General features: G+C 68.6%; 1 protein-coding gene across 2 annotated transcripts in view; it reads right to left on the bottom strand.

Moving 5' to 3' along the window:
* Positions 1–689: 689 nt before the first annotated feature.
* CAD (carbamoyl-phosphate synthetase 2, aspartate transcarbamylase, and dihydroorotase) overlaps positions 690–21922 on the bottom strand; it is a 33480-nt gene continuing 12247 nt past the window's right edge. For both annotated transcript variants that reach the window (XM_074947265.1, XM_074947264.1), the window contains exons 10-44: positions 21408–21539; positions 20967–21200; positions 20237–20458; positions 19722–19910; positions 19192–19316; positions 18534–18667; positions 18210–18322; positions 17764–18014; positions 16916–17162; positions 16730–16828; positions 16170–16394; positions 15640–15822; positions 14669–14887; positions 13935–14102; positions 13670–13852; positions 12370–12474; positions 11625–11873; positions 11098–11179; positions 10237–10403; positions 9644–9808; positions 8889–9020; positions 7225–7426; positions 6612–6802; positions 6082–6222; positions 5835–5930; positions 5399–5540; positions 4664–4708; positions 4073–4227; positions 3885–3959; positions 3410–3622; positions 2947–3072; positions 2554–2709; positions 2373–2474; positions 1823–1917; positions 690–1726 (exon numbers count right to left, since the gene is read on the bottom strand). In XM_074947265.1, coding sequence (XP_074803366.1) covers positions 1624–1726; positions 1823–1917; positions 2373–2474; positions 2554–2709; positions 2947–3072; positions 3410–3622; positions 3885–3959; positions 4073–4227; positions 4664–4708; positions 5399–5540; positions 5835–5930; positions 6082–6222; positions 6612–6802; positions 7225–7426; positions 8889–9020; positions 9644–9808; positions 10237–10403; positions 11098–11179; positions 11625–11873; positions 12370–12474; positions 13670–13852; positions 13935–14102; positions 14669–14887; positions 15640–15822; positions 16170–16394; positions 16730–16828; positions 16916–17162; positions 17764–18014; positions 18210–18322; positions 18534–18667; positions 19192–19316; positions 19722–19910; positions 20237–20458; positions 20967–21200; positions 21408–21539 — 5466 coding nt within the window. In that variant the 3' untranslated portion in view covers positions 690–1623. The remainder of the gene's footprint in view (positions 1727–1822; positions 1918–2372; positions 2475–2553; positions 2710–2946; positions 3073–3409; positions 3623–3884; positions 3960–4072; positions 4228–4663; positions 4709–5398; positions 5541–5834; positions 5931–6081; positions 6223–6611; positions 6803–7224; positions 7427–8888; positions 9021–9643; positions 9809–10236; positions 10404–11097; positions 11180–11624; positions 11874–12369; positions 12475–13669; positions 13853–13934; positions 14103–14668; positions 14888–15639; positions 15823–16169; positions 16395–16729; positions 16829–16915; positions 17163–17763; positions 18015–18209; positions 18323–18533; positions 18668–19191; positions 19317–19721; positions 19911–20236; positions 20459–20966; positions 21201–21407; positions 21540–21922) is intronic.

Consider the following 21922-nt stretch of genomic DNA (forward strand, 5'->3'; position numbering starts at 1 on the left):
GGGGGGGGTTTGCAGGGCAGGAGCAGGCGGGGGGGGTGGGGGGAGTTTGCAGGGCAAGAGCAGGCAGTGGTGGGGGGGGTTTGCAGGGCAGGAGCAGGCGGGGGGGTGGGGGGGGTTGCAGGGCAGGAGCAGGCAGGGGTGGGGGGGGTTTGCAGGGCAGGAGCAGGCGGGGGGGTAGGGGGAGTTTGCAGGGCAGGAGCAGGTGGGGGTTGTGGAAAGTTACAGGGCAGGAGCAGACGTAGGCGAGGATCACTGGCAGGAGCTACCGGCACCCAAGCCTCACTGCTCGACTGGCACGGGGCCTGGGACTCCTGCACTCTGGGTTCAGAGACGTTGCTCGGGGGCTGCCCTGGCCCCCTGTGGTACTGCTGGGCTGGGGGTCCTGTGGTGGATGTAACCCCATATCACCGCAACCTGCCCCTTCACCCTGGTGCTTTTCTCCATCCATCCCTCTGTGAATAACTATTTCCCTAGCCCCTGCCCCTTGTACTCCACAGGGGGGCGCATTCACCCCAGGGCCTTTTCTTGGCCAGAGCCAGCGGCCACGTGAGCAGCCACGAGGTTACCCACAGCACTCGTGGCATCGTACTCAGCCCGGGCACGGCAGGCTCCAGCCGCAGGAACACGCCTGAGGGGGCAGCGTGCGAGCGCCACCCCGCAGCGGCTGCTCTGGACAGAGGACACGGGCCGAGGGTGCATCCAGCTCAGTTTATTCAAACCAAGGAAAGCCGGTCAGTTCACAGTGGCGTGTGTAGAGAAGTCGCTCTACAGGTGCCCCTTGCCCCCTTGCTATGGGGCCAGCAGTGCCCAGGGTGGAACACGCTCTGCCCCTGCACTGTGCTCGAGGCCAGAGTCACACCCAGGGACACAGCACTGGGGGGGACTAAACTCCTGCTACAACAGGCTGGGGCTGCTCGGCAAGTGGAGGAAAGGGGGAGGGAGAGAGACCTGGAGAAAAGAGCTCCCCACCCCCTTCTCCATGACCCCTGTCACTGGCGAGCCACAGCCTTGGGGGCTGAAGCAGGAGGGGCAGAGGAGGCCGAAAGGGGCTCGGGGTAGCTGGGGGCAGAGGGCACGCCCATGCTGGGAAGGGAGATGGTCCCAGGCCGGGCTAGGAACCGTCACAATGAACCGTGGCCGAGGAGGGCTGGGGAGCAGCCATCGCCAGAGACCCCTGTGGGGAGCCAGCCCCAGCCCCCGCGACAGGTACCAGGCAAGCCAGCAGGCGCCACCCCAACCCAGATACCAAGGAGCTTGCGAGCCCCAGAGTCTGGGAAGGGGATGGGGCGCCCCTGAGGTTTTAATGCCCCAGGGCAGTACACCCCACACCACTCCCTCCCCACAGCACATGCAGGCTAATCTGCCCCCTGGAATGATAAAAGTATGACCTGTTCTGAGCCTCAGCCAGCCAGCTGGCACGCTGCTGCCCCTGCCCAGCCCCAGCTGCCCTGGCATGGAGTGGGTCAGCAGGAGGCCTTGCTCAGTGCAGGCCCTGCTGCCAGGGGGGGAGTGGAGGGGGGGGGGGGGAGGAGCTGGGTCCGTCCGTGAGTCAGTCCGTCCATCGCTAACCAGGTCTGGAGCACTGGGGTTCCTGCCGCAGCTGCACTGCCCAGGCTGGGGGCTCTAGTATCTGCCCAGCACCGTGGCCAGCAGTGCCATCCGGATGTACATGCCGTTCTCAGCCTGGCGGAAATACGCTGCTCGGGGGTCCGAGTCCACCTCCACACTAGGGAGCAAGGGAAGAGTCACTGCTAGGCGCTTGGAAGCCCCCGCTGGGGTGAAGGGACCCTGGAGCCACAACCCCCAGCCCGGAGCCCCTCACCTGATCTCATTGACGCGAGGCAGCGGGTGCATGACCACCATCCTCTTCTTGGCTCTGGTCATAATGTGCGGGGTGAGGATAAACTGCCCGAAGCACTGGCCGGGGGGAGAGGCTGTTAGCACCCCAAGGATGGGCAGGACCATGGGCATCACTGCTCCTGCCTGGCATAGCCACCCTACCACCCCCAGGGCCTTGCCACCTCACTCCCCCCACCTGGTTGCCCTCCTGGGGTCCACGTGCCTGGCCACCCCCCACCCCTCCAAAACCTGGTCACCCTACTGCCCCTGGGACTCCCCACCTGGTCACCCTACTGCCCCCGAGGGCCTTGCACCCCACCCCGCAACCTGTTCACCCCACACCCTGCCCTGCCACCCCTGGGGCCCGGTCACCCCCAGGGCACTGTTACACTGCTCCACACTTTGCAATCCCCTGGACAGCAGTGAAGGGGGCCTAGAGACACAGCAAGGCTCCTGCAGCCAAGCCCCTAAACCTCGAGGCCTTGCCAGGGCCAGAGCAGCTCGCAGGCTGCCCGGGCAGCGGCCGCACTTACTGCCTCATACTCCTGCACGGAGTCGAATCGCTCCTTCTGGATGCGGGTGACATACAGCACGTCCGTGTCAGGGAGAGCCTCCTCGATGCTGTCGAACTCCTCCTGGGGAGGGCAGGGCGTTAGCGCGGGGCGGGGGCACTGCTGGGCGCAGGGGCGGGGTCCCCGGCACGCAGTGGCTCACCTGCTTGATGCCCTTGGAGGCCACGAAGTGGATGATGTCGGCGGGCATGCCGAGGTCGCGGGGCGTGACGTAGCGCAGGTTGACGCGGTACTGCGTCAGGAGGCAGGCCAGCGAGTGCACGGTGCGCCCGTGCTTCAGGTCCCCCACCATGGTGATCTGGGGAGAGACAGCGGCACGCTGGAGCCCGGCCAGCAGGGGGCGGCCCGCGCAGCCACCCGCTCACAGGGCTGCCGGCGACTCCCGGCGGGGTCCGGGGCCAGCGTCAGAGCCGAGACCCAGCGCAGCGACGGCCCCCGCTCCCCCGGCTGCACAGGCCTGAGCCCCCAGCCTGGGGCCCTGGAGCCAGGGCCGAGACGCGGCGCAGCGTGGGGGCGCCCGGCCCGGCCCCCTTACCGTCATGCCGTTGACGGTGCCCAGCTCCTCGCGGATGGTGAAGATGTCCAGCAGGGCCTGCGTGGGGTGCTCCCCGACGCCGTCCCCGGCATTGATCACCGGCTTCCGGCAGTGCTTGGCAGCCAGCTGCGAACGACACACGGGCTGGGCACAGGGGGGCCGGCTCACACCCAGCCCCCCGCCCCCGCCCCACGGGGCCGAGCACAGCCACAACCCAGCCCCCTGCCCCTGCCTCACGGGGCCGAGCGCAGCCACAACCCAGCCCCTGCCTCACGGGGCCGAGCGCAGCCACAACCCAGCCCCCCGCCCCACGGGGCCGAGCACAGCCACAACCCAGGCCCCCGCCCCAGGGGGCCGAGCGCAGCCACAACCCAGGCCCCCGCCCCCGCCCCACGGGGCCGAGCGCAGCCACAACCCAGCCCCCTGCCCCCGCCCCACGGGGCTGACCCCTGGGGCCCCTCACCTCCACAGCCCCCGGCCGGGGGTGGCGGAGCACCAGCACATCAGCGTAACAGCACATGGTCTGCACCGAGTCGGCCAGGGACTCGCCCTTCTGGGCCGAGGACGTGGACTCAGACAAGGCCAGGACGGAGCCCCCCAGGCGGTACATGGCCGCCGCGAAGGAGCTGCTGGTCCTGGTGCTCACCTCGTAGAACATGGAGGCCATGACCTTCCCCTGCAGGGGAGGAGAGACCATGAGCATGGCGAGGCCCCAATCCCCCCCATGCCAGTGCTCCGATCCCCCCAGCTCCCTATCCTCCACCCCAGCCCCCATCACGGCAGGGTCCTGATCCCAGCTTTCCCCCCACAGTGGGACCCCAATCCCCCCCAGCACCCACCCCGATCCTGCCCCGCAGTGAGGCCAGGATCCCCTTCCCTGCCTTTTCCAGCCCTGCCCAGATCCCTCCCCCTGCAGTGCCCAGCCGGCCCCAGCTCACCTTGAGGATGTCCAGGCTCCGCTCCTTCTGCACCAGCATGCGCAGGCTGTGTGCCACGTTAAAGAGGTGGGACATCTGGAACGAGACAGCCTTCAGCCGGGGGCCGCACGCACTCTGCCCCCCCAGGCCCTGCCCCAGCCCCTCTGCTCCCAGGGGAGAGACCCCCGCCGCCCCTCGCTGCACGGTACCTGCTCCTTGGTGAACTGCTTGACGGAAAGGACGTGCTGCCCAACGAGCGGGTGCAGCAGCGGGGAGGTCTGCGGGTGGGGTGCGCTTGGGGGCGACGTCTGTCTGGGCAGCAGCCCCGGCGGGTAGCAGCAGCTGTCCTGGGTCACCGCCAGATCTGCAGCACCAAGCGCAGGCATCAGCAAGCGCCAGGGCCATGGGGCGGGAGGCAGACATCCCCTACCTCTGCCCCATGGCACAGCCTGGGGCTCCCACCCACACCCCCATCCCAGAGCATGGCCCGCAGCTCCCACCTGCCCAGCTCCTGGGGCCTCCTCCGCTCCGCCAAGCCAGGGGGTGGCCCCGGCCAGTGGGGAGCTGCATGGGGCAGTCACCAATTGCAGCCTGGTGTGGGGGAGGGGGCCTTGTGACGCCCGAAGCACATTCCCAGGGACAGCAACAGCTGCCCTGACCCCCCGAGAGCAGCATCTGGCGACCCACGCAGGTCCCTGGGCAGAGATGTTTCAGACCATCTCTCCCTGGCCCTAGAGGCCCCAGCCTGGCACCACCCCGCTGGACCTCGGTCCCCAGACCCCACGCGGGACGGGACAAACCTGGCTCAGTGGCCTTCTTGGTGGCCTTTTCTCTCACGTCCTCAGCTGGCGACAGGCGTGCGGGAACACACAACACGGTTAGACACGCCGGCCACGAGTGCCGCACCACCCGGCCCCTGGGGAGGCTGCTCCGCACACAGACAGGCCGACAAGGGGCAGGGAGGCTCCCAGGGGCCCCACCCTTCTCTAGCCAGCGGGAGGGGGGCGGGCGTCCTGGCGACGCCGAAGCCTGCGTGCTCTGGCCCAGCTGGCTCCATGCAGGACACTGTGTGTGTGTCAACAGGAGGAGCCGCCCAGCCTCCCTGCCGGGGGGACACCCACACAGGGGCTGGCACAGTGCTGAGGGCCCCTCCTCGCGGTCCAGGGAGGGGAGTCTGCGAGGTACCGGGGGCAGAGCTCGATCAGGGACGTGGGCACAACGAACTGCCCCGTCTCTGCCACCTCCCCCTGGATCCCGTGGGAGCAGGAACGGCTGCAGCATGAAGAGGTGGCTCTGGGGGGTGACCACCCCCCTCCCATGGACACCCTGGGGCTGGGGGGGCAGATGGGACACGCACACTCATTGGTTGCTGCTCAAGTCACTCCGGGCAGGCCCCACCCCAGCACATTCCATGTGGCTGCAGGGGAGGGGCTGGGATGAGCCACCGGCTGGCTGGATTCACACAGGGGCCCTCAGCCCTCTGCCGAGCAAGGGCCCTGGGGCCGGGGAAACGCCTGGCCCCGCATGTGCCTCACCTGGAAGGCCGGGGTCCGAGGCCCGGTGGATGCGGGGCGGCAGGTGGAAGCGCCCGTCTCCCATGGGCCCCGCTCGCCGGGGGCTGGACGCTCGGCTACGCAGGGTCTCACTCTGCACCGTGTGCCGGGGGCGCTCCGGAGTCTGCAACGCCATGGGACGGTGGGGAGGGGTCAGCTCTGCTAGCACTGGGAACGCCCCCCCGGCACCGCCCCACCTCTCCCACCCCAGCCCCCCTCCTTTCCCGCACTGCCAGACCACCCAACCCCATGTGCGGCGCCCTCCCGGGGCCCTGGCCATTCCGCCCCCCACGCCTTGGCACACGGTGCCGCCAGGCCCGTGCCCATCACCATGCTGACAGGATCAGGGCACCGGCAGGCTCCTCCCTTGCACAGGGAGATGGTGAATGACAGCCAGGCAGCCCCCGCCCCCCTGTACCTTCAGAGTCTCCTTGGCTGGGGCAGGAGGTGGCACGGTCACTGCCCCCGTGGGCCATTTCCTCACGTCCTGGCCGTAGCCAGGGGGCACCAGCACCTGCAGGATGCAGACACTCAGTGGGGAGGGAGCCGAGAGCTGGGCTGAGATGGGGGGAGCGGGGGGTCGGGCTCTGCACCAGCTAGCTCGCCCCCCCACTCGGCAGCCCAGCCCAGTGTCTCAGGTCACCCCAGAGGCCTCCCGCCCTTACCTGCCCATCGATGTAGGCAACCTCCCCACGCAGGATCACCTTCCGCACCGTCCCCTTCACCTTTGTGCCCTCAAACGGCGTCCACTGGCACTTGCTGAAGGCCGTGTGGCTGGGGACGATCCACTCGTGCTCCAGGTCCACCTGGCCGGGGGGCAGAGCAGGTCAGGCTGGGGTGGGGAGCAGGCCCAGAGACAGTGGGTGGCACGTCAGGGTCGGGTCCGGGCTCTGGCTGGGAGCTCGCAGGCGCTCATGTCTGGCAGCTGTTCAGGGTGGGGCTGGGCCCAGGGAAGGCGGGCAGAACATTGGGGCCAGGCCCAGGAGGGCGGGTGGGGTGGGGCGGGGCAGGTGGCGGGGCAGGGGGGCAGCTGCACTAGGCCAGGCCCAGGCTCCGGCTGGGCACTCATGTCTGGCTGCTGTTCGACAGGGCCCAGCCATTTGCTCCTCAGCTCCCCCAGGGCCCGGCTATGCCAGCCCAGCACCGTTCCCATGGGGCACAACCCCCCATTGGGCACGCCTCCCCCCGCCCTCACCTCGATGTAGGTGTCGTCCTGCACAGGCAGGGAGAAGATCTTGCGGGGGTTCTCGTAGAGGCGCTTGACCACGTCCTCGATGGCGAGGCGCCCCTCGGAGACGGCCGTCAGCAGCAGGGGCAGCATGGTCTCCAGGCCGGGGTAGCCCGGGGGGGGCTCCTTCCCTTGCTTCTCCTCCACCGTGTGGGGGGCTACGGGCACAAAGGCGGTGCTCAGGGGGCCCGGTCCCTCCTTCCCACTCTGCTGCCCCCCAGGGAGGGCTCCACGGGGCAAGGCTGAGGGAGCTGGGAACCCCCTGCAGGGCCAGCTCCCCCAGTGCCCGGAGGCACCCAGAGGCGAGAGGGGCCAGCCAGGCCTCTGCCCAGATATCCACCTGCTCCATCAGCATCAGCTGGGAGGGACCAACGGACTCACTTGGTACCGGCCCAAGGCGCCAGATCCCATTTCCCACCCCTAGAGCGGGGACAGGCCCCGTGTCCCATTCCCCACCCCCCCGAGCCAGTCCCTGCCCTGGAGCCAGATGGGAGCCGGTGCCCCCTAGCAGGGACAGGCCCTGGATCCCAGGTCCCACGGGTACCAGGACGCTCCAGCTCGTGCCAGGGCCCCCCCTCACCATGGTCTGTGGCGAAGCAGTCGATGGTGTCCATGTTCTCCCACAGCGCCTCCAGGTCCTCACGGGTGCCCAGCATGGGCCGCACCTGCGCACGCCCCTCCCCGATGCGTCCTATGTCATCCTGGCACAGGAAGAGGTGGTGCGGCGCCACCTCACAAGTCACCTGGATGCCCTTCTGCTTGGCGGCCTTGATGATCAGGATCTGCAGGCCCAAGCTGAGGGTGAGACACCGTCCCCCCATCCCAGACCGCGCTCCTCCCTGCACAGACTCCCTGTGACAAAGCTGGGGATTTTCTTAGTGTTTTGCATGAACACTGTGTGCCTCAGTTTCTCTGGGCGCTGCGTGTGTAACGAGGGAGTGGAAGGGGGGGGTTGCGGAGGACCAGGTGTAACCTCGCCTAGCAGCCAGGACCCCGGACACAGTCTGGAACTTGGGGACCCAGCCCAGCTTGGGAGCCAGCCGGTCTGGCCAGCAGGAGGACCATGGGCTGAGGAGAGAGGGGCCGGGACCGGTCCCAGCCAGTGAGGGGGCAAAGGAGGAGGAGAGGAGGCTCAGGCGGCCTGTTTACCTGGGACCGAAGACAAAGGACAGGGGAGGAGCTGTTGGGGGAGGGGATATAGGGGGCTCAGCTGGAAGGAGGGGAGGGGGGGACTGGGGGGGAGAGAGCAGCCTGAGCCGCCCAGGAGGCAGGAAAGAGCTAGATGTTCTGTGCTGAGACTGGCCAGGCCCAAGGCCCCTGAGACTGGCCTGGGCTGGGCTCAGAAGCTCAATAAACCTCCAGTGTGACGCTGGCTGAGAGTCACTGCAGGCTACAGATCTGGGGGGGCAGGGGAGGGATTCCTCCCTTGGGGTGGAGGCCCCGGGGGCCCGGAGCAAGGGGGCTCCCTGAGGGGCCCATGGCAGAGCCAGGCGTGCTGGAGGCGCAGGGCCAGAGGGCCTAGCCTCGGCAAGAGCGTGCGACCTACCCGGAAGGCTGTCACGCTGATGGGGTTACTCCCAGGGGCCACACAGAGCCGAGAGAAAGCACGAGTCCTGTGAGTCCATGACACCCCCCCATGCCCCCTGCGCAGCCCCCACAGGGCCCAGGCCAAGGGGAAACACCGTCCCCCCGTGCCCCATCTGCGCTGCAGCCCACGCTACGCCAGGCGCACTGCCTTTCGCTCAACTTTTGTCCCTGGCACCTCCGCCGGCGTTTGCCATTTCCACACGAGCAAACACGGGGGGGTCCCAGCGTCTCTGCAGCGAGTGGGGAGTCGCTAGAAAACCCGCCCAGCCAGCGCCGAGAGCTCTTTGGGGCTTTCCCCAGGCCCGGGCTACACAAGGACATTGGGTCGGTTTAACTCTGTCACGAGGGGTGTAATACCCCCCCCAAGTGGGGCAGAGAAACACCCCCTCCATCTCGCCATTGAGTTGCTGGGGGCAGACTGCTGAGCCCGGGGGGGCACCGGCACGGGAGCGCTGCAGCCGCACAGCCGGGGCTTCGCGGGGCAGACGAGGAGCCATGGCACAGGGCAGAGGGATGTTTCTGGGAGCTCACAAAATTCACACTGAGGTTCGTTGTGCTGCTAAGACCTGCCTTTGCCTAGAACCTCCCCCGGCCCCCCAGCACAGGGGATGACGCTGCCTCCCACCCTGCCTGCAGCCCAGAGCCAGGTCGCCCCACCTCCTCCTTGCGAGCCACGTGGCAGATGTGCACGGGGCGCTGGTACAGCTGGGCCACCATGAGAATCGCCGCCACCGTCTGCTTCTCCGCGTGCGCCACGATGGGCAGGTGCCTCGGCCACTGCTCGAAGTGCTGTGGGGGGAGAGCAGTGCTGGGGGCACCAACAGCTGTACCGGGGGAGGGGCAGAGCCTGGCATGGGGTGGGGGGGACAGGACAGACGGACAGTGATGCTGGGGGGACGGGGCAGAGCACAGCAGGTGGGGTGAGGGGAGAACCACAGGACAGACGGACAGCAGGGGAGGGTTGGGGGGCAGAGCACAGCACGTTGGGGGCAGGGAGGGGACAGGACAGACGGACAGCGGTGCCGGGGGAGGGTTGGGGGGCAGAGCACAGCACAGCACATGGAGGCCCGGGGGGGCAGGACAGACAGACAGCGATGCCGGGGGAGGGTTGGGGGGCAGAGCACAGCACGTCGGGGGCAGGGAGGGGGCAGGACAGACGGACAGCAGTGCCAGGGGAGGGTCGGGGGGCACAGCACAGCACATGGGAAGGGGGGCAGGACAGACGGGCTGCAATGCAGGCTGGGGGAGGAGGGCGTCCCCACTGCAGATGCAGAGGGCAGGCTGGGCCCTCAGCCCCCGGTGGGCGCTGTGCACCCTGCCCAGGCTGGCGCCAGCAACATCGCTGGACAGACAGCGACACTGGGGGGGCGGGGAGGGGGGCAGCCCTTCCCCAGCCCGTCCTGCAGACCCACCTCCATCCACAGCGAGACATTGTCCATCTTGAGCTCGGAGAAGGTGTCATTCAGGTACATCTTGAGCCCAGCGGCTGCGCCAGCCACGGGGCCCAAGGAGCCGGCGTTGTCCGACGCGGCCCCCAGGTACAGGGCGAAGTCACAGCGCGCGCGCCCCTCCGCCAGCTGCAGGGAGACAGGCTCAGACAGGCCCGCGACAGGGGTGCCAAGCCGGGCCAGCACGTGGATCCCCCCCCCACGCCCCCGGCCAGGCCTGCAGCCCCAGCTCAGGCGCCACCCCCAGATCCTCCAGCAGCCGCAGGGCCCGTGCTGCCTATGCAGTCCCCAAGGGGCTGAGGCTGGCCTGGCGCAAAGCGGGTGCTGCCAGCTCCGTGCCCGGGAGCGTCTCTGAGTGGAGCCGGCCAGGGCGGGGAGGGTGTGTGGGCTGGGGCATCAGGGGGGACTCGGCGCGGCCGAGGGAGGGGCCTCTGCGTGGCAGCTTTTGGGGGAGCTGGGGGGGGGTCTCTTTGCGGCAGCCCTGGGGAGTATGAGGGGGCTGCCAAGGCGGGGGGGGGGGCTCTGCACAGCAGCTCGGGGGGGGCAGGGGCATTCACCTTCTGCACCAGGGCAAAGGAGCTGGCGTCAACAACGGCAGGGCGGGTGTTGGGCATGGCGCACACCATGGTGACGCCCCCCGCCAGGGCGGCCGCTGTGCCCGAGGCGAAGTCCTCCTTGTGGGTGCCGCCCGGCTCCCGCAGGTGTACGTGCACGTCGATCAGCCCTGGGGGGGAGAGGGATCAGAGCAGGGGCCACAGAGCCCCCGGCCGCAGCCTCAGGAGTCAACGGGGGCAGGCCAAGGGGCAGCGTGAAGCCAGACAGTCCTGCTTCTCTCGGCTTTGTCCGCTGGCTGTATGGTCGCCCCCTCGCACACACCGTACGCGGGAGGTCATGCCGGCGGAGGGGGGGGGTCTCGGCGTGTTTCACGCCACCCTGCAAGCACCAGAATGCCCGGTACCCGGGGTGCGTTAGTACCACCCCAGGTAACTGTGCCTGCGGGAGCCCGAGCCCGGCCAGGCTGGCTTTGACCCCCCACTCCACGGCGCAGGGACGCGGTGGGGATCCCAGGGGGCCAAGCAGCCCAGCGACCGAGCGCACAGGGCTCTGCGGCAACACCAGCCAGCAGCACCCCAGGGCAGGACAGGCCTGAATCTGCCGGAGCCGACAGGTGGGGCCCAGTCCCCGGCCCACAGGGCCCTGGCTGCGCAGATGCTTCAGGCCAGGGACCCTCACTGACTGGGGGGGCGCAGACACCTCCCCACCCTGCCTGGATTTACCCAGGATCTGAAGGGCCCTGCCCAGAGCCACCACATCTCCCTGCTAGAAGGGGAGACACACACCTTCCTGCCCCTCCCCTCTGCTTCCCTGCCAGGGGCAGAGCCCCCAGCCCCCCCTCCTCTTGCCGGGAGCCCCGGTACCTGGCAGGCGGATGAGCGTCTGGGAGGTCATGCAGTCCACGTGCATCTTCAGCGGGGGGGCCGTCCCGATCTGGCCCAGGGCCTGCGGGGGAGGCAGCTCAGCTGGGGAGAGCGGAGACCCAGCCAAGCGGGGCGGGGGGCTGGGACAGGACAGCTAGCTCTGGGGCTGGGCTTCCCTGGAGCAGCACCCAGGCGCCCGTGCTGCCCTTTCCCCAGGGCCCAGAGCCCCACAGCTCCCTGGAGCCAGGACACGCTCCCCTGGGCAACCGGTGCCTCTCCAGGAGCCCCTAGGCCAGGCAGCCTCCCCCCACCAGTGTCGTGCCCGCACATGGCCAGGCCACTCCTCACCAGCAGCCAGGCAGCCCCTTCCTGGCCAGTCCCTGCCCCCAAACAGCCAGGCAGCCCCCGCACCAGCGGCAAGGCAGCCCCCTCCTGGCCAGTCCCTGCCCCCAAACAGCCAGGCAGCCCCCCCACCAGCCAATCCCCTCCACCACACACCCTCCCCAGCTGGCCAGCCCCCACGCCACCTCCACGAAGAGCTTGGTGCACTTGATGTCGATGATGAGGGGCACGGAGTAGTCGACGGCCAGGCGCCGGGTGCGGTAGCCCTTGGTGACGAAGGACGAGAGCCGGCGCCCCCCGGCGTTGCGCATGGAGAGGTTAATGACCAGCTCAAAGTGGTTCTCGGCCAAGTAGTCCATGATGCTGCGCTGTGTCTCCTTGGCCCCGACCTCGCTGCTGTCCGCCTCCTCGAAGTGCCAGTCCACGGCCATCACCTGCCCAGAGGGCACAAGAGCCCCACTCCTGTGACCTGGGCATGAACCGGGGCAGGGGTGGCCCTGCTCCCGGGGTCCAGCCCAGACTGGGGGCGGGGAAAGCGGTTCCTCACTCCAGGGACCCGGGGATGGATGTGGGGGGGCAGAGGAGGGGTGGCCCTGCTCCCGGGGTCCAGCCCAGACTGGGAGAAGGGCGGGCGGTTTCCTAGCTCCAGGAACCTGGGGACGAACCGGGGGGCAAGGGAATGGTGGCCCTGCTCCCAGGACCCAGCACGGAAGGGATGTCACCCCATGCCAGCAGCCTGGGCACTGGCCCCACTAGCCCACGCCTCTGATGCAGGTCCAGCAGCCTGGGACACAGGCCAGGGAGCCTCACCCCAACCTGAAACCTGCCCCCCAGCCGCGCGGCTTCAGGAGTGGCTGGGGCCCCCCTCATTGCAGATCCCCCACCCGCCCTGTGCCGGGCACGGCAGCACAGACTGCCCCGGACCGCTACCTTGATGCCGTGCTCGGTGTAGAAGTCGGCGGTGCCCAGGCTGGCGTACAGGTTGTAGCCCAGGCTCTCCAGCGTCCGCACTGTGGGCAGCAGCTCGCTCTTGTTCTGCAACAGCCACAAGAGGGGTCAGAGCAGGCCAGGCCTGGGCAGCCCAGCACCCCCTTCCCCAGGACCCCTCCATCTGCAGGACCCTGCTGTACTGAGCCGTCACTCAGAGTGGGGATTCCTGGGCCTGCTCGCAGCCTAGAGGGCTGGGACACAGTGGGAATTATTAAAGCTTTTTGGGGTCCAGTGCGTGCCTCAGTTTCCCGTGTGCAGCACTGTTTCCCAACAGGTGGGAAGGTCTGGGGGCTCTGGGGGCAGGCAAAGACGCAGGTGTGGATGGCGCCTGGCGGCCTGGACCCTTAGGTCCCATCTCCATGCAGCTCTTGAGAAGAGAAGGGCAGATCCATGGCCGGGATGTGGACACCTGGCAACCAACCACCATGGATGGTCCCACCCCTCTGCAGGGGGCTGAGCTGCATCCCCCCACTTGGGAACAAAGGCCTGGGGTGGGGTTAAGTGTGGGCTGTGGGGAGCACTCAGGGGCACCCTGGAGTCTGACAAAGAAGATCGGACAGATGCAGGGACAGAGCTTGAACCCTGGGGGTCTCTGCAGCTGGACTGGGCGCCGGCTGCCCAGAACAGACTCTGCTGGAACCACTTCTCTGGGCGACCCCAGGGCTGCCTGTGCCGTGTGCCAGGCCACGATACACCCGCCTGTCTGCCCGCGCTGGCTGGGTATCCCCGCAGAAACTGGGGGGGGGGGCTGCTCCCCCAGATGGGACACGTCTCCCCCAGGGTCTGTCCGAGACTCGCTGCCCGGAGCTCCCGGGGTGGGGCAGGGGGCTGCAGCCCCAGGGGCCCAGTCTCAGGAGGCGGCGAGGCCGCGTGGCTCACCCTGGGGGAAGAGTGAGACCCCGGGGGGTCTGGGTCACTGAAGGACTCCTCCCAGAGACTGTTCCCAGGCTGGGGCATAGCCCAGCCCCGAGGGTCCATGACAGAGGTTCCTGCCTGTCACCAGTGTGACAAGGGACCTGGACCAAGTCAGTCTGTGAGAAGCCAGCCTAGAGCAAGGTGCAGGGCTTGGGCCTCCCTGCCCAGGAGCAGCCTGCTTCGTCTCCCACTGCTTTTGGCTGCTGCATGTTAGTGTTCTGGATTCTCAGAGCAAGTCACGCTGCGTTGCAGCCATGCAGCGAGAGAATTTAACTTTCGCATCCAGCGTCTCCGAGCACATGCCACGGCCCTGCCCCGTCCTCACCTTGTAGCTGCCGATGGTCAGCAGAATGTTCTTCTTGGGGATCTTGAAGCCAGTGCTCAGCATGGCTTTCAGGTAGGCCTCGCAGCGGTTCTCCCCAAAGCAGGCCACCTCACCCGTGCTGGTCATCTCCACGCCCAGCACCACGTCTGCCCCCGCCAGCCGCGAGAAGGAGAACTGGGGAACCTGGGGGTGCAGAGGGGGCAGGGTGAGGCTCAGCAAGCCAGACAGCCAAGGCCACCCCATCCACCGCTCCCCACCCACTCACCTTGACACCGACGACCCCAGTGCCTGTCATCAGCCCCACCGACTCCACCTCCTCGCCCATGATCACCTGGGTGGCCAGGGCCACCATGTCCACCCCCAGCGTCTTGGAGACAAAGGGGAAGGAGCGGGAGACGCGCACGTTGCACTCGATCACCTTCAGCTGGTCGTCCTGCAGAAAGACGGGAGTGTGGGGTGACCCATCCCGGAGCCCATTCCCAATGCCTGGTGAACCAAACCAGCCCTGCCCATCCTGGCTAACAGCCCCTGCCGGACCTATCCTCCAGGATCAGAACGGCCAGGCGGGTCAGAGCAAAGGTCCCTCTAGCCCACTCCCCTGTCTTCCCAGTGGCCAGTGCAGGTACCCCAAAGGGAACGAACCGAGCAGGGAATCAGCAAGCGAGATATATGGAGCACCAGGGCTCTGCCCCGGCTTGCTTCACCCTTCCCAGGGCACTGAGCACCCAGAGAGGCAGGGCAGGGCCAGGCCCCCATAGACCCCAGCACGCTGCTCCCGCTCTCCCACCGCATCCAGGGCCCAGGCCCCATGGGCCTGCCCCAGGCAACTCTGGCCTGGATGTGACACGGGCCTGGCTGCAGGAGACGCTGCAGAGCCCAACGCTATCAGCCGGGGAAGGGGTGCGGCCCCCCACAATGACCCCATGACCCAGGGCATTGAGGCTGACTGCTCCCCGGGTCCCTGCTGCCCGCCGGCTTGCCCCCACCCCCCGGCAGTACCTTGGCGATGAGCTGCAGGTTGAAGGGCCCCGTGACCTGCAGCTCCTGCCCAATGGCGTGCACAATGGCCTGGATCCGCTCCAGGGTCTTGGGCGTGATGTCCTGGGGCGGCGTCACCAGCGTGGCGTCCCCCGAGTGCACGCCCGCGTTCTCCACGTGCTCCGAGATGGCGATGGCCACCACCGTGCCATCGCAGGCCACAGCGTCCACGTCGATCTCCTGGGGGGGGGATGACCGGACCCCTGAGTGCCCCCAGCCCCCACTGCACCAGAGTGCACCCGCCCCAGCCTGCTCTCCCCGCCGGTACTGCCCTCCTCACTCCAACCCCCCCATGCACAGACCGCACCAGCGTGCGCCCCCCAGCCAATACCACCCCCACCACCCCCTACTGCACAGGTCACACCAGAGAGTGTGCCCCAACCCAGCCCCTGCCTGCGTTCCCCAGCCCCCTCCCTGCCGGTACCATCCCCCACACACACACACCCAGCCCAGCCCTGCCCTCCGTACCATTACGATCCCCACCCCCCAGTACCCCCCACTGCACAGACCACACCGAGTGCCCCCCCCAGCGCCCCTCCCTGCCGGTGCCACCCCCACACCCCAGTGCCCCTCCCTGCCGGTGCCACCCCCACACCCCAGTGCCCCCCAGCGCCACCTCACCCACCCAGCCCCCCACTGCAAACCTGAGTGATCCCCACCTGCCAGGCAGCGCCTGACCCCCACCCCTCCAGGCTCTACCCAGTCCCCGCAGCACAAAGAGCCAGACAGGCACCCTGCCCGGGCTGGAGCCGGAGCCCAGCAGCTCCAGAGGGGACAGTCGGGCGTCCCCCTCAGCGTGACCTGGGACCGGGCCCCGGGGGAGCCGAGGGGGGTGTGCCAGCCCCACACCCCAGGGCGAAGCTCTGCCAGCGGCTGCCCAGGAGGCGGCCCCTTGCGGCCAACCCCCCCACGGAGCCGGGGCCCACACCGACCTTAGCCTCCTGGATGAACTTGGAAATGACGACGGGCTGCTCCTTGGACACGGCCACAGCGCTGCACAGGAACTTCTCCAGGTCGCCGTCGGAGTAGGCCACGTTCATGGCGGCCCCGCTCAGCACGTAGGAGGGGCGCACCACGCACGGGTAGCCCACCTTGCAGCAGAACTGCTGGGCCGACTGCGGGCAGAGAGACGGGCTGGGCAACCCCTCCGCCGCCCCACGGCGCGCGCGGGGCACGGGCCCGGGCCACCCCTCCGCCGCCCCGCGGGGCCGGGGCCGGGGCCACCCCTCCGCCGCCCCGGGGCCGGGGCCCGGGCCGGGCAACCCCTCCGCCGCCCCACGGCATGCTTGGGGCAAGTAACCCCACCCTGCCCCATGGCATGTGCAGGGGGCACTGGGCAGCCCCTTCCCCGTTCGCCCCTCAACACACACACACACACACACACACACACAGAGCCCCCGCGGGGAGGAGGCCTGGCAGCCCCTCCCACCACACACCCCGGGGGGGTAACGGCCCCACTCACCTCCATGTCGGAGAGCTCCTTCCAGAGGGGCTGGCTGATGCCGATGGTGTCCAGCAGGCGGGAGAACTTGAACCGGTTCTCGGCCGAGTCGATGGCCTCGGGGGAGGTCCCCAGGATGCGGCACTGCTGCCGGTGCAGGGCCATGGCAATGTTGTTGGGCAGCTGCCCCCCCATGGACAGGATCACGCCCTCGGGGCTCTCCAGCTCGTAGATATCCATCACCACCTGCCGGGGCCAGGGGGCCGTGCAGCCAGCGGGCGGGGAGCCGGGGCAGGCCTCCTGGCTGCACAGCCCCCTCCCGGCTCGCCAACCCCCCCGGCTGCACGGGCCCACCAACGGCATAGGCCCCTCCCGGCTGCCCCCTGCCCCCAAAGGCACCAGCCTCAGATGGCACAGGCACCCGGCCAGGCAGGCCCCTCCCAGCAGCACGGGGCCCCCCACTGCACGGCAGTCCGGCCAGCAGAGGCATCAGGGCTTCATGGGGCGCTCCCCCCAGCCACCTGGGCCCCCGGCACGCACCCGGCCTGGCCCCGGCTGTGCCCACCCCGCGGGCGGCTCACCTCGAAGGAGATCTCGTCGAAGTAGAGGCGGTCGCACATGTCGTAGTCGGTGCTCACGGTCTCCGGGTTGTAGTTCACCATGATGGTCTTGAAGCCCATCTGCAAGAGAGGGGAGCCCTGAGCCGGCGAGGCCAGCCTGGGGGCAGGGTGCGAGGAGCCCAGGGCCAGCCCGCCCTGCCCCCTGACCTTGCGCAGCTCCTGGATGCAGCCCACGGCGCACCAGTCGAACTCCACGCTGCTGCCGATGCGGTAGACGCCGGAGCCGATCACCATGACGTGGGGCTCGCGGAAGGCCAGGTCGTGCTCCGTCCCGTTGTACGTCAGGTAGAGGTAGTTGGTCTGCGCCGGCCACTCTGCCGCCACCGTGTCGATCTGCTTCACCACGGGCAGGATCTTCAGGTCGTGCCGCGTCTTCCTCACGGCCAGCTCCGTGCTGCAGGGAGGGCAGGGCTGAGAGCAGGCAGAGACAGCCCCCCACCGCCCCACCGCACAGGGCAGCCCAGAGAGACGACGGAGCCCGGCACGCACGGCCGGGGCAGCAACTCTCTCATTTCTGAACACCAGACGTTGCAGCAGGAGCCCCGCCCCCTATGCCCCCCCAGGGCCCCTCCAGCCCTCGCCCTCCCACTCACTCCGCTCTAGGGCCCTCCACGCCCATGCTCCTCCAGGCCCCGGCCCCCCCCACTGCTCTCTCCCTTCCCCCCTTCCACTCTCCATCCCCTGCCCCCCCCTCAGTGGGCTCCCTCTGCTGCTGGCCGAGCAGGGGCTGGCGCCGGTTGATGACCCAGCACCACCACCCCCACGACCGGTTTGGTGTCCGGTCAGTACACTGGAGCAGATACCGGACAGGTCCCCTTTCGACCGGACACCCGGCACCCAGCGGATCCTGCCAAGCAGGCCGCAGCGCAGCCTGGGAGCTGTCGGCTGCCATCAGCTTGTGCCCACTCAGAGAAGCAGCTGCTGGAGGTCGCCACCATGCCCTGCCCCCTCCCTCAGTGCCAGGCTGACTCCCGCTGCCCTGCCCCGGGCATTACCTGAGCACGGCCAAGGCCACCTGCTTGTCGGAGAAGCCCAGCTGCTTGGCTTTCTTGAGCACGTCGGGGGGCATGGGGCTCTGCCCCTCGCGGTACGACTCCAGCCGCACCGCGTGGTCCGTGATGTTCTTCATCTTGTGCAGGAACCAGCGGTCGATCTTGGTCAGCTCGTAGAGCCGCTCAATGGGGTAGCCGGCTCGCAGGGCGGCCGCCAGCACGAAGATCCGTTTGTCAGTGGGCGTCTCTAGCTCCTGCCGGGAGGGAGCAGCTCCGTCAGGATCCAGGAGAGACCCCAGCCCTGATGGGGGGCCCAGCCCGGGACCCCAGGGCACTCGGGACAGCACGGGGAGCCGCTCAGGCAGCATCAGCTGGAGACATGCCTCCTGCCCCCAGAGCTCACGGGAGCGCCCCGCGCCCCAGAGAGCCCCCCCAGCGCCCCCACTCACCACATCGGAGGCTGGCTTCACGGTGTGGTCAAAGCCTACGCAGTTCTCATCCACCATGCGCAGCGCCTTCTGGAAGGCCTCCTCGAAGTTCCGCCCGATGGCCATGACCTCCCCTGCGGGAGGAGAGGGGACAGAGTGAGCGGCCAGGGCCCGGCCTCTGCAAGGGGGCAGTCCTCAGCAAGCTGCCCCCCAGCAGGAAGGGAGGGAAGCCCCCAAGGCACCGCCCGAGCCGGAAAGGCCGCGGGGAAGGCGCCCTGGGTCAGGGGGTGGGGTCCCAGGAGGCCCTGGCGTCTCTGGGTCCGCGGGGCCTGCTGTACCACGCACCCACGCTCTTCATGGAGCTGCCGATCTTGGTGCTGACGCGCAGGAACTTGCTGAGGTCCCAGCGCGGGATCTTCACCACGCAGTAATCCAGGCTGGGCTCAAAGTTGGCCGTGGTGGAATTGGTGACAGAGTTCCTGTGGGGTTGGGGACAGAGCAGGTTCAGCAGCCAGCCCCCACCAGCGGGCACCCAAGGGGCCAGACACCCAGGATGGGGCAAACCCCCGGGGGGAAAAGGGAGATGGAGGCCTCACTGGGGGAGGGGCAGGGCAACTAAGCCCGGGGACCCAGGATGACTCTCCGGGAGACGGGTCCAGCAGGGGTAGCCCAACGGCTGGTACCATCTGAAGCTGGACTGGTCAAAGCCCCAGGAGAGGGAACTTACCAAGCCCGGGGCTTTAGGGGGGGACACGGTCTGGAAGGGGCAGTGACTGCCTGAGGCGTGTCCCCCGCTGCCTGGTTGACCCTCCCAGCACCCCCTGAGGAGGCCTGGACCCATGGCCTGGCTACAGTGGCTCACGGCCCGGCTGCTGCCCTGCTCACAGGCCAGGTGAGCAGCGCCCACCCCGCAGGCCGGGAGCCTTCTGGAGTCTGCACCACGCCCTGCCAGGGGACGTCACGCTCAGCAGCTGGCCCACAGGCCCCACCCCAAAGCCATTACCTGAGGACGGGCAGGGGGATGCCCAGAGCCAGTTTGGCTGCCACATAGGCCAGTGGGTAGCCGGTCGCCTTGCTGGCCAAGGCGGAGCTCCGCGAGAGCCGGGCGTTTACCTCAATGATGTAATACTGCGGGCGAAGAGAAGGGCATGAGATGCTGCTACAGCTGGCCAGACCCCGGCTCCTCCCGCTGCCCTCCATCTGCGGTGCCGGGCAAGGGCACAGAGCAGGGGCACTGGAATGGGGGGAGGGTCAGGGGGCTATGCCCTCCCTCTTTTTACCGGCAAGGAGCAGTGATGGGGGAGGGCCTCAGGGGAAGGGGTGGCCCGGGGGCAGGGCCTCAGTTCAGGCACCAATGGCCCCCACTTTTAGGAAGTTTCGGCTGCTCCTGGCACAGAGCCGGGCCAAGGATGCTGGGGCGCTCTGCCAGAGCGGGGCGGTGCACGGGCAGCCGGCTGGGGCAGGGAAGGTGGGGCTGTCCCAGAATGCCGTGCTCCAGGCGATGCATGCTGGGGCCCGCTGGCCAGCTCTCACCTGCTCCGACTCGGGGTTCAGCGCGTACTGGATGTTGCACTCGCCCACGATGCCCAGGTGCTGGACCACCTTGATGGCCGTGTGGCGCAGCACGTTGTACTCTCGGTCGTTCAGCGTCTGGCTGGGAGCCACCACGATGGACTCGCCCGTGTGAATGCCCAGCGGGTCCAGGTTCTCCATGTTACAGACCTGCCGGAGGGAGCGTTTCACCCCACTGCCCCTTGCTGCGGGGAGGCTGCCCGCCCGCCCCAGCCTGGTGTAGACTGGGCCAGAGACGCGGGGCCCCAGCCCCAGGCTGGTCTCCAAGGGCCGCTGGCCGCAGGGCGCGAGCAGCCCAGTGCGCTCTGGGGCCTTTGCCTTCCTCTGACGCCCACAGCCCCAGCACGCTGGGCATGGGGGGCGCTGCAAGGGGCAGGGCGGCTCCCCAGCCCAGGGGCGTCTGTAACCCTGAGCTCCCCGCTGGGCGCATTAGGGACGCGCCAACTCCCTCCCCACCGCAGCGCCCCCCTCCTTACGGTGATGCAGTTGTTGTAGGCGTCGCGCACCACCTCGTACTCGATCTCCTTCCAGCCCTTCAGGGACTTGTCCACCAGCACCTGGGAGGTGTGCGCGAAGGCCTGGCTCACCAGCGCCGTCAGCTCCTCCTTGCTGTTGGCGAAGCCGGAGCCCAGGCCCCCGAGGGCGTAGGCCGAGCGCACCAGCACCGGGTAGCCCAGCCTCGAGGCCGCAGCCTGAGCCTGCCAGGACCAGAACCAAGGAGTCAGGGGGGCCGACTAGGGCTCGGGGCCGGGCCACACAGGGCAGCAGCAGGGCGAGGGCTGCACTGTGGGGGAGCAAGGGGCACTGGGGATGGGGGAACAGTGAGGGTGGGGGCTGTGCTGCAGGGGGGGAGAGGTGCTCTGGGAGGATGGGGGAGCAGAGGGTGTCAGGGTTCTGCTATGGGGGGGACAGAGAAGCCAGTGGCAGTGGGGGGGTCTTGGGACGGTGGGGGGGATGGGGGAGCCAATGGCGGGGGGGGCGGGGGGCCGTGAGTCTGCTCAGCTGGACTCGCTAGGCAGAGCTCACAGGGTGAGGCAGGAGCCCAGGGGCTCGCAGACATTGGGGAGCTGGCCCCGAAGGGACAGGGGGACCCCCTGGGGGCTGGCTCACTGGAGGGTTCCTCCGAGGGACTGTCTGAAAGCTGGAGCACAGCAGGGATCCTGGGGATCCCCAGCAACCGCCCCTCCAGGGAGGGACCCCCCGTACCTGCTCCAAGGAGGAGGCCGCCTCACTGGGTGCCACGTGCTCGTTGATCTCCTCCATCTTCTCCACAAAGACCTTGCGATCCTCCGTCATCTCGATGGAGGCCATGGGCGTGCCCAGCACCTGCACCCGGTACCGGGCCAGTACCCCGCCCTGGGTCAGTGCCACCCCACAGTTCAGCGCTGTCTGGCCCCCGAAGGTCAGCAGGATGCCATCCGGCCGCTCGTTCTTTATCACCTGGGTGCAAGGGAGGGGCTGTGATTGGGGGCCCGGCCCAGAGCCAGCATCCCCCCCAGCCCCCTGACTCAGGGGCAGCTCCTCATGGGCGGTGTGCCAAATGGTTTTCAGGGAGCTGCGGACTCCTGGCCACACCCTGCGCCCCACAGGGCGGCTCCCATCAGCCCCAGGCTAGTGCACAAGTCTCCCCACGAGGCTGGGGCTCACCTGCGTGACGTACTCCGGCGTGATGGGCAGGAAGTACACCTTGTCGGCCAGCCCCTTGGAGGTCTGCACCGTGGCGATGTTGGGGTTGATCAGCACCGTCTGGATGTTCTCCTCCTTCAGCGCTTTGATGGCCTGGCCAGGGGGGAGGAGAGCACCATGACAGCCCATAGTATCCCTCCCCCGTATCCCTCTGCCCCTTCACGCCAACCCTCCTGCCCCCTTATCCCTCCGCCACCCTGTGCCCCTTCACACCAACGCTCCTGCCGCCACATCCCTCCGCCACCCTCTGCCCCTTCGCACCACCCTTCCTGTCCCATAACCCTCCGACACCCTCTGCCCCTTCGCACCACCCTTCCTGTCCCATAACCCTCCGACACCCTCTGCCCCAACCCTCCCGCCCCATATCGCTCCGCCACTCTCTGCCCCAACACCAGGTCTCTCTGCCCTCCAGCCCCAACCCACATCCCTCCACCACCCTCTGCCCCTTCCCCCAACTTTCTGCCCCGTATCCCTCC

Source organism: Natator depressus, chromosome 3 (assembly GCF_965152275.1).
Source record: "Natator depressus isolate rNatDep1 chromosome 3, rNatDep2.hap1, whole genome shotgun sequence".
Lineage (NCBI taxonomy): Eukaryota > Metazoa > Chordata > Testudines > Cheloniidae > Natator > Natator depressus.